Source organism: Choloepus didactylus, chromosome 15 (assembly GCF_015220235.1).
Source record: "Choloepus didactylus isolate mChoDid1 chromosome 15, mChoDid1.pri, whole genome shotgun sequence".
NCBI classification, from domain to species: Eukaryota; Metazoa; Chordata; class Mammalia; order Pilosa; family Megalonychidae; genus Choloepus; species Choloepus didactylus.
The window spans coordinates 23,246,309-23,265,577 of record NC_051321.1 but is presented as its reverse complement, the minus strand read 5'-3'; the positions used below and the strand labels follow the sequence as shown (position 1 = coordinate 23,265,577).

General features: G+C 35.6%; 1 protein-coding gene across 3 annotated transcripts in view; it reads left to right on the top strand.

Annotated features, from left to right (window-relative positions):
- The window catches only part of MXI1 (MAX interactor 1, dimerization protein), a 139,029-nt gene extending 124,428 nt beyond the window's left edge, over nt 1–14,601 (top strand). For all 3 annotated transcript variants that reach the window (XM_037803759.1, XM_037803760.1, XM_037803761.1), the window contains exons 4-6: nt 8,994–9,108; nt 9,672–9,843; nt 12,894–14,601. In XM_037803759.1, coding sequence (XP_037659687.1) covers nt 8,994–9,108; nt 9,672–9,843; nt 12,894–13,057 — 451 coding nt within the window. In that variant the 3' untranslated portion in view covers nt 13,058–14,601. The remainder of the gene's footprint in view (nt 1–8,993; nt 9,109–9,671; nt 9,844–12,893) is intronic.
- Nucleotides 14,602–19,269: the final 4,668 nt, after the last annotated feature.

Genomic DNA, 19,269 nt, shown 5'->3' with positions numbered 1-19,269 from the left:
TCCATGTACCTTATATTTCATCTGAGCTTCCCAATTGTCCTTTAACAGAACTCCAAACAAGATGTTTTCATGGGAAATCCTGTGTCTTTTTTAAACTTTCTACCTGCTGTAGTACATCAACTCAAGCGTATTGATTTTTTTGAAATTTCAGCCCACAACTTGTCTCTTTAAGCTTGTCTAAACCACTGAGGTTGGTACAGGATTTTATGCCATTTCCAAAAAATCCATTTTTCATAGACTATTTTCTAATACTTGTATCCTAAAGTAATAAGAGGAAAACTGACCCTTTAAAAAAATCTAAAATTAAATGAGAAAGAAAACAGCTTTCTAATCTGGAAATGCAATGGCTAAATTAGAATAAGGGAGAATCTGGAAAATTGAGAAAGAATACACTTAGATTTGTTCACTAGAATCGTAAGGGCTTTAGTAAGATGTTGGGGGTATGTTTCTGTTTCATGTCATTGGCATGGAGGACAAGTGTTATAGTTTCCTCCGAGTCATCCCTTGGTTTCATTGATAAAATTAAACTGTTTGGATCATTGGTGTGACCAATTGTGGCATTTCTCTAAGATTTTAATGTTTATGATTTTTCTATCTTGACTGACTTTTTCTAGCCCAATTCACAATTTTCTCTTTACAGAACAGCAGAACAGCTTGTATTTGGCATAGCTGTAAAAAATCCAGTCTCTTCTAAATAAGGTTCTTTTCAATTGGAAATTTCATCTTTGCTGTTAAAACATTTGTAAACATAACACAATTTAGATAGAACTGAATGACTTTGCAAAACTTCTGTTTTTGTAATGGAAGAGGCTTTTTCCTAAAGATCAATTTGGTGATACTGCAGGCTCTAAGAATTCCGTTGGAAGCAGTTGGAATTTAGTGCTGCCTGTAATGGGTCAGATTAAGAAGGAATCATGGGTCTTCTGGCTTGCAGTATCCAGGAAATATTGGTGTTTCTAAAAGAAAATACTGAATAATTGTTGGCTCTTATTTTCCATAATTTCAAAGAATCCTTTATATATTTTTTGTTTCCTGAGAGGAGAGGTGTTGGTGATCCTGAAAGATGTATCTGGACTTTCATCCTGTAATAGCTGAAAGAAAATGTAGCCAAGTCAGGCAAATTTATCCTCCACACTCCAGTTTCTTTGGTTGGAGCAAGTTTTTAAGTTCTTTTTGTTGCGATATACTTAGACAAGAGAGCCACTCAACCTGCCCTGGTGAACAGCCATGATTTTGACTGGAGTGATAACAAAATGAAACACATTCCCCTCAGCCCCATCTCTTCCTTCTCTCCAAATCCATAGAACGATAAAGACTCTTTAGGGCTGCTTTTGTGGAATCAAAGTGTAATGGCACTTGTGCAGCAGTCCTTGGACATAAAGCTATAGTGGTATTATATTGAAACTAAAATCATACAAAATAAATAGATCTCGGATTCTTCTGTCATTTAATCTTTTCCTGGGTTTATCCAGAGAAGAGTCAACTAATATTTAGACAGATATAAATAGAAGCAAGTCACAAAGTATAGTGTTTCAACCTGGTCATAATTTGAACCCAGTCTTTTATTTAATAAAAGTTTGCCTTTTAAGAGACTATTGTAATTGTTGCTAAATTAAATTGAACACCTTTTCCTTTTCAGAAGGGTTTTAAAAAGTAGAGTCATTTTTAAGGCATGTTCTCTTTCTGTCTGTCAAAAAATGTGCATCTGTCAGTGCTAGTACGACACTGAAAAAATTTCTGCCTTATCGTAGGAGAGCATGCCCAGAATTGGTGCCAGGTGTTGTGCTAGGCTCCTCCAAAAGTGATTCTGAAAAACTACACTTTACTTGGGCTCTTTGTGGTCAGAAGAAATATGATACAGTATCTTGAAAGAGAAAGATCAGAACAGTTAGATAATTTAGAAAAAAAAAAAAGGCATTAAACATTAATTTTTTGCCAGGATCAGGACTATGGCAAATTTAAAATTCTATGAATCCTGTTTTTCCGCAGGTTCCAGATACCCTGTAAATGGCCTAGGGTTATTAAAAAAATGCCCATTGCCTAACATTTGCTCTTTATTACTCTTTTCCTGCTGCACATTTTACCCCTTCTTGCTCTGCCCCTCAGAAAACATTGCATTTTGATTTTGGAAAATTGTACTAAAATATGACTTTAAAATAATCTCTAGTTGTCTTGACTGAATTGGCTGATGTCCAACAATGCCAAACCATTTGCATTTGGTCAGTGGTAAACATGGTTACCACTTTTAATCATTTATCTCCCTATTTCATGTTACTCATATTCAATACAAATTGTGAACACCTTCCAGGAATGCATTACTTCTTAGGACAGCGTGCTCCATTTAATAAAAGGTGTCTCCTCTTAAGTGAATATACCCCTTTAAAATGAGCTATTATGCTAATCACATCATATTGGTGGGACCGTTTTTAAAGGCATTATCTGTTTTCATTTTATGCTTCTAAATGAACAATTACATCACAGAGCAGTTTTTTGAGTGTGCTGTTGTACTAGGTAGGATCACCATTTTATTAGAGATTAGTAATAATATTTCTTTGTTTACCCAGCTATCCTAGACTCTCATTTAAAATAATTATACAGTTGCACTGGGCTGGGTATTGGAGTGAGACTGTGAAGATTACATTTAAACTTTTGTAGAAGAATAGACTAATGCTTGTTTTGTGCATTTTTTATATAAAACTAGGGCAGTGTCTTACAGAGCATTATATCACTATGTCTCAAATCTGACTTGCCAGCACGTAGGAAGTTTGTTTTGGTTTCAAAATATACTTTACCCCATGGTAGCTGGCAGGGTACAATAATGTTGACATCACTGTGTTTCAAATAGAAAATTAACAAGTAGCTACTGTTGTGATTGCAGATTGCCTTCCCAGTCTCTGTGAGAGAATGCTTTTTCTTTTGGATGGCAAAACTTCTTAGCTCCTTGGTTAAATCAGCCATTGGGGCTGCCAGAATAGGGATGAACAGCAGAAGTCCAAAGAATAGGAAAACAGTTTAATAAGGCAAAAATCTTTAATCAGTTTCCAAATTGATTTGAAAGATAACCAATTAAAAAATTTTTTTTCTCTCTCACCCACAGCTAAGTTTTGACAGAAAGCCAGGTTCAGAAGATAGAGCCTGATCTCTCCAGAAAGGAGTATCCTGTCCCTCCACCCAAATCTCTGGAGAGCTGCCAAAGAAAATAGGCTATTTTGTATTTAGAACAAATTGCCACTGTTTTATCCAGTGATGTAGCCCTATTTCCCAGACTTTGGAATTTAGAATACAGAAAGTTCTTTTCTTTCCAAAGAAAAAACATGGTGGTGAATGATCAAGTTACCAAATGCTCATAAACAGATGAGAGGGGTTGTATGCATGGAAGCTAAATTTAGCACAGAATGGACATCAAGTGAGCAGTTTGTGTTAAATCACTTAGGAGATTGGGTTCCTTGTGGGAATTCCAGTGAAGAACATATGCCTCTGGAATAACATTTTAATTCTTTTTTTCAAATGAGGCTGTCAAAAGTCAAGTTTTCCTTAGAGGTGAATGCAGAACAATAAAAATAAATAAATAATAATTTACATGTTCTATAGGCTAATCAGCCCTAGGATCTTGTGAAACTATTCAGACCCTAGTTTCTTATGTTAACATATAGGATAAAAGCTGTTCATTTAATTTTTTCCTCCCTTGCATTTTTAGGCTTTTCCCTGTTAAAAAAAAGCTAGTTCTTAAGTTGTTTATTTTCTATGTTCGTGATTACCTTCCTGCTGTTACAGTTGCTGTTATCATAATTTTTTGAACAATAGCTGGAAAAGTAGGCCAAACTCTAATAAATCAGTCACATTTTCTACTTGGTAAGAGTCCTATTAACAAAGTTGGAAAGTTGAAATTGGTGACAAAAGATTGGATTTTTAAAAATTATTTATGAATTTCATTCAACATTGTTGTCCTAGTTCCCTGCCACTGTAAATAATTTGAAAGGGCCATCTGTTGAATGGCTGCAATTCTTTTTTTAAATTCAGTTTTGTTGAGATATATTCACATACCATACAGTCATTCACAGTGTACAATCAGTTGTTCTCAGTACCATTATATAGTTGTGCATGCATCACCACAATTTTTGTATGTTATCATTACAACCTCCCTCCCCCAAAATAAGAGTAAAAATACAAGTGAAAAAGAGCACCGAAAACATCTCAACCCTCCCCCTCCGCCCCGTGCTGATTTGGATATATAATGTCCCCCAGAAAAGCCACATTCTTTAATGCAGTATTGTGGGGGCAGACTGATTAACCTGTTGATTAGGGTGGAACCTCTGATTAAATTATTTCTATCTAGGTGTGGACCCTGCCCATTCAGGGTGGGTCTTGATTAGTTCACTGGACTACTTTAAGAGCACTCCAGAGCTGGAGCAGACAGAGGTGATTAGAGATGCTTGGAGATGCTATTGTTTTGTTTTAATATTCAAATATAGTAATGTCTCAAAAGTTAAATGAAGAATAGACTCAAATATTAAAAGCTTTCAAAAAAGTCTTCCAAGAATGAGTAACTATTTCAGCATTTAGTTTTCATTCTTATGTGTATATAGATGACATGAACTCTTTAGTGCTGATATTGACAATGTATCAGTAGATATATAATTTGCTACATCATTATAAGACCTGTTGATATTCCTGTTTGATTGTTATTTTACATAGTATCAGATTGAATTAAGAGGAATATTGGGTGAAAGCAGCTCTTTTTGAAAAGTGAGCAGAGAAGGAGGGTCCCAGCTATTCTTCTACATTCTTATTTCTGTTGTCATCAAACCTCATAACTACCACAATCAGGTCTGACACTAGGGAAATGCCACTTGCCAAGTTACTACCTGGCAGTTAATAGTTTGTTTATTTTCTGTGAGTTGGATAATGTATATGTTGCAGGTGAAACATATAATTATCAAATGCCATTTTATGTGAATAGCTTTTCTAGTTTTCTTATTTCGCAAACAGAATAAGCTGAACAACAGAACATGATCATGTTTGTTTTTCGAGAAACAAATTCACGAGTGCAATATGTATGAACCTCAAGCTTGATATTACTAGATCATTTTTTATGTCATTTTTCATAAGAAAAGAAGAAGACAGATTTTGTTTTGTTTGAACTTTGGAGATTTTCAGATTTTCAACACAGTAAATTTCAGAGAAATTTTGGTATATAGACAGCTATCTCCTGTCATGTGCAAGAGTGTGTATGGGGAGTTGAGAAACCTGGCCACAAGCCACTGGAGATTTGAAGAACATGGCTCAAGGGAGGACTCAGCCTATTGGGTAACATTCAGCAGAGAGGAAAATACAAGCTCTCTCCCCATCTCTTGACTTGTTTTCCATTTTTATTTATTTACTTGGAAAAGTCTTTGTATCCTGTAGTGGAGGAATGAAAGACAAGCAAGTTTCGGTTATGAACTGCACCCCAAGGGTATTAGCCAATGGGTGGTTTGTGGGGCTGGGCTAGGGTTCAATTTCTTATTGTTGTTGGACAGGCGGATTAGAGTTTCAGGAGAAGGCTTGGAAGACATTTTTGCCTGATACTTGCAATTATTTTCTGAAAGGGAATTCTTTCCACTCTCCTCCCTTAACACCTGTACTTTTTGTGGTTTATATACCTAGGCTTTACAATATCACAGCTACTGGGAGGCGCCATTCATTTCCTCTCATGCTCTGTGATACTTTAGTTTTGCAGTAGAGTTTATAAGGTTTGAAATCAAAAGCAGTTGTTCCTTCAGGGAAAATTGATCCTATTCTACCAAAGTAAAAGCCAAACAGACTCTTAATTGTTCCCTTTCCCACTAGGGGCTTGCTCTTTTTCAAGGTGTGGGTAATTTTGACAAGATCCTTTTCTTTAGCATGGGTAGTCACTGGGAATTGCCTCTTCTTCTGGGTAAAATCCATTTTTAATCTCATTTAAAAACAGACCTCAAAGTGTCTTTGAAAATAAAAGTACTTGGGTATCTCTCTGTTCTCTAGTCCCCTCCCTCTTAGCAAAGAGACTCGTTTTCTCACAGGGCACCTCCTGCTGCAGTGTCTAATCCTAACTTTGCTTTCCTGTCACGCATGCTAAATTAGGAAAGATTTCAGTTTTATAGTTTTTATTGAACTATCCATATGTTGTGAAAAGTTAGATGCTAACAATAAAACTAAATTTTTTTCTCATTTTTCATGAAGTATAGTTCCATAAATTTTACAATGTCAGGATTTTTCTACTGGCTATTTATGTTCAGAACAGCAGCCTCAACTTTCCCCAACCTGAAGTACAGGATCATACCTTTCATGAATCCTTATTCTTTATGTCAGCTGCTCCACTCCTTGGAGACTTGAAAAACAACATCATATGATTTTTTTTTTTTCTCCATAGGATTTTCAAGTTAAGCCAAGCCTTTTTCTTTTCTGTCTTCTGTACTCTTTCCCTTCCCCTGAAATCTTACAGCCCATGATTTGGCAACCCCATGCTGAAGGCAAGAAAAGAAAGAACCAGATGGCATCAAATATATGCCTTTATAGGTATATAAAGTGGTGGTTAAGCTTGCAATCTGATTACCAACAGGGAGACTATGGGGGAAAGGATGGAAAGTTAGCACCATTGTACACAAAAGGCACGTAATAAATATACAAATGAATGATTTATAAAATAAAAAAGATAATATTGTCATTTTTATGTTAGTTGATTCTGCCTATTTTTTTAAATTCAGTTTTATTGAGATATAGTCATATACCATACAATCATCCTTGGTGTACAATGAGCTGTTCACAGTACCATCATATAGTTGTGCATTCATCACCCAGTCAGTTTTTGAACATTTTCCTTACACCAGAAAGAATAAAAATAAAAAATGATATAAAACTGTAATAAGGAGTTATTTTGAAGTTTCTTAATCCAAAAAGCAAAAGATATTTCCTTATGTGTACTGATTTTCTTAGGTTAAGTAGTTTGAACAAAATTGACAAGCTTTTTTTGCTGCCAATGTACTTGTTAACTTTACTAGGTGCTTTACCTTTTTTAGATAACTGAATTCAGTTACCCCTTGGGAGCCTCTAATTTGTTAGCAAGAGGACCATTAGTCTCTCTCCACTCCTCCAGTCATATTGTATGAGTGAAGTTGTTAGGCATATGCTATAATGATCCTAGTGAAAAGTTTAAAGGCACTTTTTACTGTGGTTTTTTTTCTGTCTGCCCAGCAACAGCATTCTGTGATCATGTGAGTTCATCACCTAAGAGATTTTCCAGTTAAAAACAAAAATTTTACTAAGGCTCTGTGAATTTGGTTAGCACACCAGGAGAGAAGAGTCACTTTAAAATTGTTAAATCTCATTAAGGGGATCCATTGATGTACCTTTTAATTTCAGGAAAACAAACAAACAAACAAAAAAATTCATTTATCCAAGCTAGGTATATCAGGTTTCAGCCCAGAGCCAATTATTCGGCCAGAGTTATTGAACTCAATAAAGAGATTTGTAATGGAAATATTAATGTACTTTTAACTAGAACTGGGCTAGGGGTGCTGGGAGAATCTTGACAATTCATCAGCCAAACCCTTCACCTCACTACCCTTAATCATCCTTGCTTGTCAGTGACATAATTGACTGCTTATAGCCTTCTCCTACCCCTCTTTCAAATTGCTAACATTTGAGAATTCACTTGAAATATTGCTTGTGTACTGAGACAGAGAAAGCACAGTTTGGTGGGTGAGCTAGTAAAACCATTCTGGCTCTTTTTGGGGAGAAAATGGAGGACATGTTTTGTTCTTGGTGCAGTTTTTGAAACCATTGTTAGAAGTTCAGTTATAGCTCTTTGAGTAGGAGTAACCTATGAACACATGTGTGGATTTTCTGTTCAGACATTAACTGTAGGAGTATGTTATGCCATATGAAGCACAGGACCAAAGATGTGGACTAGTATTGTTGTATTATGGAATTATGTACCCAAAATTCACTGTCATCATAGTGATCATATTTCCTTGGGGGAACAGGGAAAGTAAATCCATGAGGCTCTCTGCTAGCATTTCCAGCAAAATTTTCCCCCAACTTCACAGTTTCCCACAGGATTGGTAGATTAGAGAATGGAGATGACTTTTAGTAGAGAATTTTGTCACTTGTGTTTTCTGCTTGGACAGAAAATTAAAGGGGGGTTGGTAAAAGAGGAAGAGAGAAAAAGTAAATGCTAATGAGCTGGTATATGTCAATATTAGAGATATTTATATATGTAAATATTAGATATATATAGATATTTAGATGTCAGATATATTTAGATATTTCAATATTAGAGGAGTATTTTATGGGTTGCTGTTTCAGTGACTACAATTGACCATAGGACATATATTGTGCCTGACCCTATTCTGGCTGGTCACAGGATTTTGCTGTTTCTTTGAGTTGCAGCATATGAAATTGCCATTTTTATAAGAGATGGTTGAATATCAGAAATTTCATGTTGTATCCTAATATATAATAACATGCAACACAGTAGAACTACAGTTGTAGAGAGAGCTGTGTGTGTGTGTGTATGTGTGTGTGTGTGTGTGTGTAAGTAAGTAAAGAGAGGGAGGGATGAAATGGAAACTTGTATTATGTATCCTCTGGGGTACACCAAATGAAAACCTCTCTTTTAGTCAGTGATTTTAGGTAATCAAGACTAAATACAATTAATTGCCCTCGTATACTCTCCTACTTCCATATTTATATAGTTGATACAGTGTGTGGGGTGGATTGAAAAATAAAACATCTCTGACAGAGATTACCATGGAAATAATAATCTGAAGTGACTGGTGTTTGCAGAGTACAACAGAAATGGCAGAGACAGAAAAGTAGGCATGCCTGCACATGCAGCTAATTTGAAACTGAAGAATTAGGAGTGTAACGTAGCTCTAGGCTGAATAACATACCAATTATTATTTGTCTGAAAATCAATTTTAGGATGTTGCTAGTGTAATATTCATGCTATGATTTAACTTTGTCTTTCTTAGACGAGCTCATCTGCGCCTGTGTTTAGAACGCTTAAAAGTTCTGATTCCACTAGGACCAGACTGCACCAGGCACACAACTCTTGGTTTGCTCAACAAAGCCAAAGCACACATCAAGGTGAGAATTTTTACGTTCATATCTGCATGTGGTTCTCTTGGTCCTGGTTTAATTATTAGCAATGATACCTATTCATATACATTAGCCAGCTCACCATGCCCTCCTTAATAAATGACCTCAGGGGAAATCTATCTAAAACTTTATCAGCTAATCTGATGAGAGCTACTGATTAAGTGAAATTGTTTTGACATCGCTGCCATTTGAAGAACTGGGAACCCTCCTGATACCCAGAAGAAAGGCAGCTGTGCCCTCTGGTGGAGGTGACTTCATTTGGCTCTGTTGTGACCCAGTATTTTTCCATCAAAGGTCACACTAAAGAGGTTTATCCTTTCGGGAGATTAATTTACAGACTTTAGGAAATCCATCTTGTTTAAGTAATGTAACATTTGTTTTGTTATACACATACAAAAAAGTGAAGACAAACTATTTTTTGGTGTTTGAAAAAATACATGCATATTCATGTATTCTCTTCCAAAGAAATCTTTGAAGATTCTAAGTAGAAATCAAGTTTTATAGTTTGTACCAAACTATGCACAAATGTAAATATCATTTTATCATTTTAGAAACTTGAAGAAGTGGAAAGGAAGAGCCAACACCAGCTTGAGAATTTGGAACGAGAACAGAGATTTTTAAAGCGGCGATTGGAACAGCTGCAGGGTCCTCAGGAGATGGAACGAATACGAATGGACAGCATTGGATCAACTATTTCTTCAGATCGTTCTGATTCAGAGCGAGGTAGGCAGTGTGCCTCTTCTCTAATGAAACATTAAACATCTCTGTATCTGGATTTAGGTAGAGTGTGCTGGGAGACACCGTATTTGCTTTCTTCTTTAACATTGTAGATTTTCTGCAATCATAAATATTGTCTAGCAGTGCCTGTGTGTATTATAGGACTTTTTAAAATATATGTATATATATATTTAAAAATTTCTATTTTGAAGTAATTTTAGACTGAAAAGTTGCAAAAATTATGGTTTTCATATTCCCTTCCCCAGTTTCCCCTAATGTTAACATCTAATATAATTACAGTGCAAGTAAGAAAACCAGGAAATTAATACTGTTATAATACTGTTAACTAATATGTAGACCTTATTCAAATTTTGCCAGTTTTCCCACTAAGGCCCTTTTTTGGTCCAGTTTCCAATGCAGGATCCCACATTGCATTTACTTGTCATGTCTCTTCAGTCTCTTCTGATCTATGATAATTCCTAAGTCTGTCTTTCATGATCTTGACACTTTTGAAGAATACTAGCTGAGCAGTTATTTTATGGTGTTCCTCAGTTGGGTTTGTTGTATGTTTTCTCATGATTAGATTGAGGTTATGCATTTGGGGCAAGGACTACTAGAGAGTTGGTGGTGTGTCCTTTTCTGTGCATTGTATCGGGCAGTATATGATATGTCTTATTACTGGTGGTGTTAATTTATATATATTAAAACACTACACCCTTCATTTATCTTTCTGTCTATACCAGAACATTTATCTGTGGCAGAATTAAAGAACAAAAATCAAGTAAAAAGAAATTGAATTTTACTGAGTCATTCATCTGTAACTACATCAGGTTTCACACTACAATAAAAGATCCCAGAGCTCTGGTGATTTTAATCTTTACATTTGGGAACGTATTGTTCATTAGAGGTTGTGGATTCTGAAATATTAGATTAGTGACAATTTTGTGGGGTTTTTTAAAGACTTTTTTTTTCTTGTTTTTTTTCTTTTGACTTTTTATTATGGAAAATTTTAACACATAAGTAGAGAGAATAGAATAATGAACTCCCATATAGCCATCTCCAGTTGGAACAGCTGTCAGTATTCTACTTGTTTCATCTCTTCTCAGCCATTTCTACCCTCAGTATTTTTTCTGAAATATTTTAAAGCAAATACCAGATAGCTATCATTTTGCTCCTCAATACTTCAGAATGTATCTTTAGTAAATACGCCCCTGAAATAAAGTCACATAGCAGAGGTGGAATAAATATGTGATTGTTTTTTTGTTGGTGGTTTTTTTAATCAATTTTCCAAATAATGAGTTGAAGCCTTAGCAACTTCCAGAAGATTTTTTTGTTTTGTTTTGTTTTTGTTTTTTTGGTTTTTTTTTTTTGTCTTATGAACTCATGTTTTCATGTATTGAATGTATTCCAATACATTCCAGTCAAGATTTCTTTTTAATGCTCAAATTATCTCAGATTTGGTCAATGGGAGCCTTTCAAATTAGTTTTTGATCCCTTTGAACACTACCTAAGAGTCACTGATTTTTTTTCTTTTAGCTGTGCAAAAAATAACCCTATATTAGGAGGCAGACCTTGGCTCTGGTCTTTCCTCTATTGCTTACTAGCTGTGTGACCTTGCATGCAGGTTTTCAGGCTTTAGTTGCCCTTCTGTTATCTCCTTGTACTTACCCCCTCTCCAGATTTCAGAGAGGGTGTATCTTCTTCATCGTTTTTTTGTTTGTGTTTTGTTTTGAGTTCTCCCTGTGTGTTAGTACTTACTAAGAACCATTCTCATTCTTACCTGGAAATCCTCTTTGCCCAGTGTTGTAGGGGGCTTTTAGTAACATTTCTAGTCCATCTGGCTTGAGCAGTCTCTCATTTTACTTTGATTTGATTGGTTCAGCATGCTCTGTTGGATTTTATTTCCCAATTTTAGGTTGGAAGTGTTCTGTGGTGCTGGGAAACACTGAATGGCCTGTGAAGCATTATGGATGTGAAGCAAATAGTTATGAATTCATAGGATTATTTGTACAACTTGTTTGAACAGCTGCCTACATTTTAAAAGCAGGTCTCTAAAACTTTTGAAAAGTATACTCTTTGAAATAATTTCACCCTGTCTTCTTGGGCTCAGTAAGAGTACTTTTCTTGAAGCACTTGTGGTCAGTGTGAATCCTTAGTGCCAGATATGAAACATCAGGCTTTGAGATTGCCTCTTTTAAGAAAACTGAAAAATTCTGGGTTCATTTTTTTAGCTATCTTTTGTTTTTAAACTGTGTATTGACTTTTCTATATTATTGGTGATTATATGTGTAATATTTAACAATCGATTGATAGCTGGGTCATGTATATGGGGTTTCATGTTTGGTTTTTGAAGTAATTAAACCACCTACCAGAATGCCTTTACTAAAATCTTTACTGAAGATCTCACTATAATTGAGATAATAAGCCTCCAGCCCTTATTTCAAGCTCTATTTGATGGAAGAAACTTACATTGAATTGAAGACAAATCCCTTAGAGTCCACTTTATAGTGACTGGCTTATTTTGATTACTGAATTGTCAGAGATCTTCATGATGAATCCTGGAAGTCTGTAGAACAATCTGTGTAATGATACCACCAAAGGTCTGGATGAGTAAATTTTCTAGTTCGCCTATGGTTTGTTTTTTTTTTTCTTCCTTTAAGCCAACTGATGAATAAACAGCACTGAGAATTAGTTTCTGGTTTGATGCAAAACAGATGTTATTCAATCACTTTGGGGTTGGAATCTTTTAATATTAAGCACTAATTCCCAAATAGGCTTTTAAGGGGAGTTCCAGATGGACTGGCATCAAAGGGTTTAAGTAAACTTGCTTCCTAAATTGAGACTATGACTGTTACCAGACATTCTCCTTTGTAAAAAATATCCCTGCCTGACTCTTCACCTTCAGTTCCTTCTGTTCTCCAGAGATCACTGATAAGTTGTTAAATAGCACTTATTTTATATCACAAAAAGTAATCCCTTTTCCTCGTGCTTTGTTACTTTTTGAAGGTGCATACAAATCAGATATTACTAATGTTCTTCCTTCTTTCCTTTGGCAGAGGAAATTGAAGTGGATGTTGAAAGCACAGAGTTCTCCCATGGAGAAGTGGACAATATCAGTACCACCAGCATCAGTGACATTGATGACCACAGCAGCCTGCAGAGTATTGGAAGTGACGAAGGTTACTCCAGTGCCAGTGTCAAACTTTCATTCGCTTCCTAGAACCCAGCATGACATAACAGTGCAGGGCAAATATTCACTGGGCCAATTCAATCCAAACAATCTCTTAAATTGGGTTCATGATGCAGTCTCCTCTATAAAACTAAACAAAACTACTTGAACAAAATGGTCAACAGACCTGTATTTAAGCAAATACGTAGCAAAAAGTGGGGCAGAGCCTCCCCAGCAGAACAAACATTTGTAATATTCATATTAGAAAAATCACAATTTCTAATGGCAGCAGAAAACTTAAGTGAAATTTCCTTGATTTTATTTAGTTGATTGAAAAGAGGACATTGGAGATTCCATCCTCTTTTTCATTTCTAATTTGCTCATAATGCATTGAGTAGACAAATGCAGGATAGGGTTATGAACCCTTCCTCAGCTTTCTGGTCCTAAAAACAAACAAGTTCAAACCTATTGTAATGACAAGACAAGATAATCAGGCATTAATCTTGGGTAGCTAAAGCTATTATAACTCAGCCTGGGACAGCTTATCATGAAGCCTGTGGATGATCAATTCTTTAAAAAAAAAAAAAAAAAAAAATCTCATTTCATGCTCTGCAAAAGGAGAGACTCCCATGAAGCCTGTTGAAAGGGATCATCATGCAGCTCAGCTTTCTGTTGGATTCCATGCTAAGCAAGCTATATCCTGCATTGTTAGCACTAGGGCCACAAACCGCCAGCTCACCAGTCAGTCAGCTGCCCCTAGGCCCCTGGGCAGTATGGGGGCAGTCCGTATATGACAGCCTCCACCATACAAAGCCTATGAGTACGGACTGGGGAGCCAGAAGGAAACGCTCCATGTGCCTGTGTCTGCGTGGGCCAGAAGAATTGTGTACGCAGATAAACAGGCCAAGGTCTGAGCCACAGCAGCGTTTTTATTTCAGATTTTGATAACTGTTTGTATGTGTTAAAAACCAAAATGACATCTTTTTAAAGCTTGTCCATTAAAAAACATAGATGTCTTTTATAGTGGAAAAACACATGGGAAAAAAAATCATCTATTTTGATGCAACATTTGATAATGATAAAACACCTCACACCTCACTCTTTATAGTGCACAAAATGAGGTCTGGGCTAGGGAGAAAAAGGTCAATGCTTATGTTTTTCTTTTCTTTTAGAATCCTTTACCAACTTTTAACCATCTGATATGTATAGTAGATACACTATCATAGTTAACATAGTTAAGTTCAGCACTTGTCTCATTTTAATGTAAGGATTTGCTTCCATTTTCCTACAGGCAGTCTCCTTCCTCACAATCCCACTGTGCAGGTGCTATTGTTGCTTTTTTGAATATTTTCAGAAATGTTATTTTCTTTAAAGTGAAATTTCTAGCCTGCACTTTGATGTCATGTGTTCCCTTTGTCTTTTAAAATCCAAGGTTCCCTTCTGGCCCTCTCCCTTACCCCCAGAAGCCTTCTTGGAGACCTTACCCCTGGCTGTTTGAACTTTGTATACTTTAAATAATTTAACTACCCTTAATTACTTAAAAAAAAGAAAAAAAAAAAGCTTTATGATTTTCATAACTTATTGCTGATTTTAATGGGTTGTTAATTTCAGTCCTGTAGTTTTATTTTATGTTTTAGATAGGGCTGGGCAAAGAAAAAGAAAATAAAGACAACCATATTTAGCAGTGCAGTTGTGTGTTAATATTAGACTACCTTTTATAAGTAGCAGTTTAATAGCATTCATACATAAAGCCTCTGCGTATACTTACTTGCTCTTGTGTGCTTCCTGTGCCTCCAAAAATGTTCTAGCCTTGATTGTGCTAAGTTTGAGTGGAAGAAATTCTTTGAAGTAGTTGTGTGTGTGTGAAAAACTGCATGCCTTTAGAAGCCCATTATTAGAACGTGCTACTTCAGGTGCTGGGGACTTAAGGAAAAACATGACAAAAATTCATTTCTGTGGACCAGTTAAATTATTTCTGGTTTCATTTGTAATTACTCCTGGCCTGGTCAAGCAGTTGCTCTACATACTTGCTTACTTTGACTTCCCCAAGTGAAACATAGTTTGAAGAGCATACTAACTCCCATGGAAAGTAAATGGAAGCCATTGACCCTTCTTCCATTTTGTTACTCTCATGGTATTCACTTGTGTCATTTGGCCTAGGGCTGGAATTTGGGATTTAATTCAAGTGAACCTGAGGTGCTGCCATTGTTTTGTATGTACAAGATGGTGGCTAGAAAGCCTTTGTTGCAAACCTACAACACATATTTAAACTGCCCCCAATTACTCCTTCCCTGGTTTTGTTTTCCTTGGGGAGGAAGGGGGGATTGTATGATGAATAAGAAGTATTAATTTTTTAAAATGACAAATCAACTTTGAAGAAACAAGTTAATTGCCAAGAAATAAAAATTGTGAATGAAGAATACTTGAGTGCTTTTTGTATCACCCTTCTCTATGAAGGGAAAAATGGAAAAGCAATCACACCTTAAGAGGCAATTACCTCCTAAATTTTTAGTCTGTTTCGACACTACATCAGAAGCTAAGAATTAATTGTAGTTTGAATTATCCTTGCTATTTTCTGTTCCACAATTTAAACAGGTGCTGACCTAACAACTCTGTACAACCTCACTGCAGATAGTTAAATGTATCTCATAATCTTAACTGCTTCAGGTCAGTTACAAAGCTGTTTGTCACTCATTATCTGCTCTCCAAATACCTTTTTAGGAAAGGTATTTTTAGGCTACACTATTTTCAAATACTTTTCAGGTCTTAGAAGTTCCCATTTAGTCCAAAATAACTGGAGTTACAGTACCCTGTATGTAAAATTCACATGATGTTTGTGTCAATAGTTGACAGATAAATCCTATTTTCAGTGTATATTACCACCAAAGATTCTGATAAAGCCATTGTGACTGTAGTTGCTGGTTAGAACTCTCAGAGAAATGCCTTTTCTAGTCCTGTGACAATTACTGCTTTTAGTATTATGAGGGGATTTTAAAAAGCACTGAGGATTGTTGAGGAAAAGCTCTTAACTAGAAGACCACACTTGCTTTGAGTCATTTCTCAGGAATTGTTTAGCCTCTTGGGGAAGGGTTGTTTTTGTGTTTTCTTTCACTTAAAGCAACTGCCTTCTCTCCAGTTCTCATATTACCCTTCCACTTCAAAAATCCCACGTACCCAAACCAAACTCAAATTCTCAAGGTACCTAACAAAAACATAATGTGAGAAGAACAAGGTTTTTTTGATCAGATACCCCAGTTCCAACATTTGCTGTGGACCCTGGGCAAGTTACTTTATTTCTTCATTGAGACTGTTTCCTCCTGATAATCATTTTAAATATTACCTCTAACTTGCAAGGTTGTAAAGGATTAAAGCTGATACATGTAAATTACCACCCCCCACCCCCCCAATTTCTGAGGTATGTATTTCTCTAATTTATCTGATGAATGCAACCTTCTAATTCGTCTTTATCTTGAATTTCAGTTATTTTGATCCGCGGTCTTGCAGTAAAGGACTATTTCCAAGTATTGGTTCATTTTCACAAAATTCCATGGCAGATTATACTTTGTAAGAAGTCAATTATAATGTCCTATAGAATATTTAAAGATTGATGGATCACCAGTTTTAGTGATTATCTTTCTAAAAAGGGACTTAACCTGAGCTTGAAAGTGTATTAAATACTGATAGTAACCGCTGCATAAGAGTGTCCTAGTTTAATATTTGCTGCTGGCCTTGCCAAAAAAATACAAAAAATAAAAATCGGCAACTTTCTAGGCCCAAGTACCAGATCTAATAGGAAACTGGTTTTCTTGTGGAATATACCGACTCTGAAATAGACAGTGTAGTTCAATTTACACACACTGGCTGATTTCACCTTTCTGTGGAGTCCGGTTAGAGGCATATCTTGTTTTGCACTTCGCAGATATTATGTCATTATAAATTGAAAGTTTGTGGCAACCCTGCAAAGAGCAAGTCTATTGGTGCCATTTTTTCCAATAGCATGTGCTCACTTTGTGTCTGTCACATTTTAAGGTATGTACATTGGGCTTTTTTAAGACATAATGCTGTTGCACACTTAAAAGACTACAGTAGAGTGTAAATATAACTTCTGTATGCACTTGAAAAACCAAAAAAATCCATGTGACTTGGCTATATTGTGGTAGGCCTGCACTATCTCTGAGGTATGCCTGTATTAGGGTAAATGGGTTAAATGAAGCTCATTTTAAGTACCGCCAACTGACTTCCTGTAATTTTGGAATTTTTTTCCTCAAACTGTTAGCCCTCTGCAATGGGAGAATGCTTTGTTTTTATTGCTCAGGAAGTTATTAAGATATTTATTTTAGATTTTTAAATAGCATTTTTCATAAGTCACATCAGGCTACAGAATGGCACTAAAAAAATACAACAATAACCTCAAAATATCTTTTAAATTATATAAAAAAGGTAAATTTAAGAGGTCAGTTTTTCCTCAATTAGTAGCTTCATTGCACTTTGGAAGCTAGGTCACCTAAAACTGACAAATGCTTTTGGAGGAAAAACTCCAGCAAAGAACCAAAGGGATACTTACTCCTTCCTGCTACTTACTAGGCAATGAACAATTGGACAATTACCATCTATTAAAAAGACTAGCCTAGCTGCAGATCTTACGCTTCAACTCTAGTTCTCCCAGGATATGGAGTCAGTTTTTCCTCCAAGCCTGAATTCTTTGTTACTCTAGTCAGAAATTCACTGCATCTTGCTAAAGTAAGTACATGGCTTGAAAGGGGGAAAAAACAGAAGCACATCAGTTTCACCAAGAAAGGAAAATCATGAGCCAGCAAAATAATAACCAGGAATTTGTTCCCCAAGTTGAAAAAGTAACTCTTAAAACAAAAAGCCAACCTCTTCTCCTAATGAGTAGAACAGAACCTTGGATCCTTTTACTTGTTGTCTTAAAAAGACTAATTGGGGAAACAAATTACAACTTAAATTATTCCGGTAACTTAGTCTGTACTGGTTTTGTGAAAATGAATTGGTGAGATGCTCGGAAGTAAACTGCCAGTTTTTGTGGCCTGGGAACTGAAAAATGGATTAAGCATACAAAACTTGTAATTTTTAGCTGTTCACCTGTCAATCACAAGCCCAAAGTTATTAACTATTTTACCCCAGTCAAGGCCACAAAAGAGCAACCTTTAGAAACATAATCTGAAGGGCAGAAAAAGCAAATGACAAAACCTTACAGAAATCTAACACCCTCATCTTGTTTTCTTTTATTACTTAATTATGGCTAGGTAAAAAGAAAAAATTTCTGAACTTTTCAAGATGCTTTAAGAATTTATCTATACACATATAAATGCTTTTTAAAAAACTTATAGGAGAAAGGGATTCAATTACTTGTGTTTCTTTAAATGATGGTATTGCCCGTTATTTTGCCTGCTATGCTCTTCCTCTCCACTGCAGTAAAAATTCAGTTTAACTTGCAACTCAGAAATCCTAGATATAAAGAGTGTTTACATGTACTGTTGAATTTATAAATTACCATTTATACTAATTGGCTGCTTCATAAAATATAAATATTCAGTACAGTTCAGCAGGTATCTGTTGAACCTGCTGAAGATTTTAGCACAAATATAAAAATGTTCGTTTTAATCGATTTTTTTTCTTTTACATTTCAGTTAATATCCAAGTTGAGGCAAAAAGCCAAATCAAAGGTTTAAAAACTTTTTTTTGTTGTTGGCAATTTACAACAGGTTATTTTCACCTTTTATAATTACTATCTACAGACATAACTTTCAAATGAACAGTTTTCCTTCATAGCATTGGTTTTCCCTTGCTATTTTCAAGGCAGACAATCAGCATTAAAACTACATCATAATGGGAACATATACAAACCCTTCATTGTAATAAAAAACAAGCACTTGTTAAAATGAGTTATAATTAACTGATATGTTTCAATTTGGTATGATAGTCTTAATTGGGCTAATAAAACCATGTCACTTATTCTTCATTTCAAAATTCTTAGCTGCTTTTATGTTTAACACAGAAATGCTTTGGCCTGTATATATCTGGGGTAGGACCCAGACCCAGACATCTCTTTTTTAAAACAAGCATTAGGGGTGGTTTTATTATAACCTGCACTTCCCTTCCCATTAAGAACCATACCCTAGGATATTCTAATATAGAAATTAAGTTACATCTTTACTGGATTTATTATCTTCTAGCTTTAGTAATTTGGAAGACATTTCAATAATACAATTATAATTAAAGCGTCAGGCCATAACCAGTGG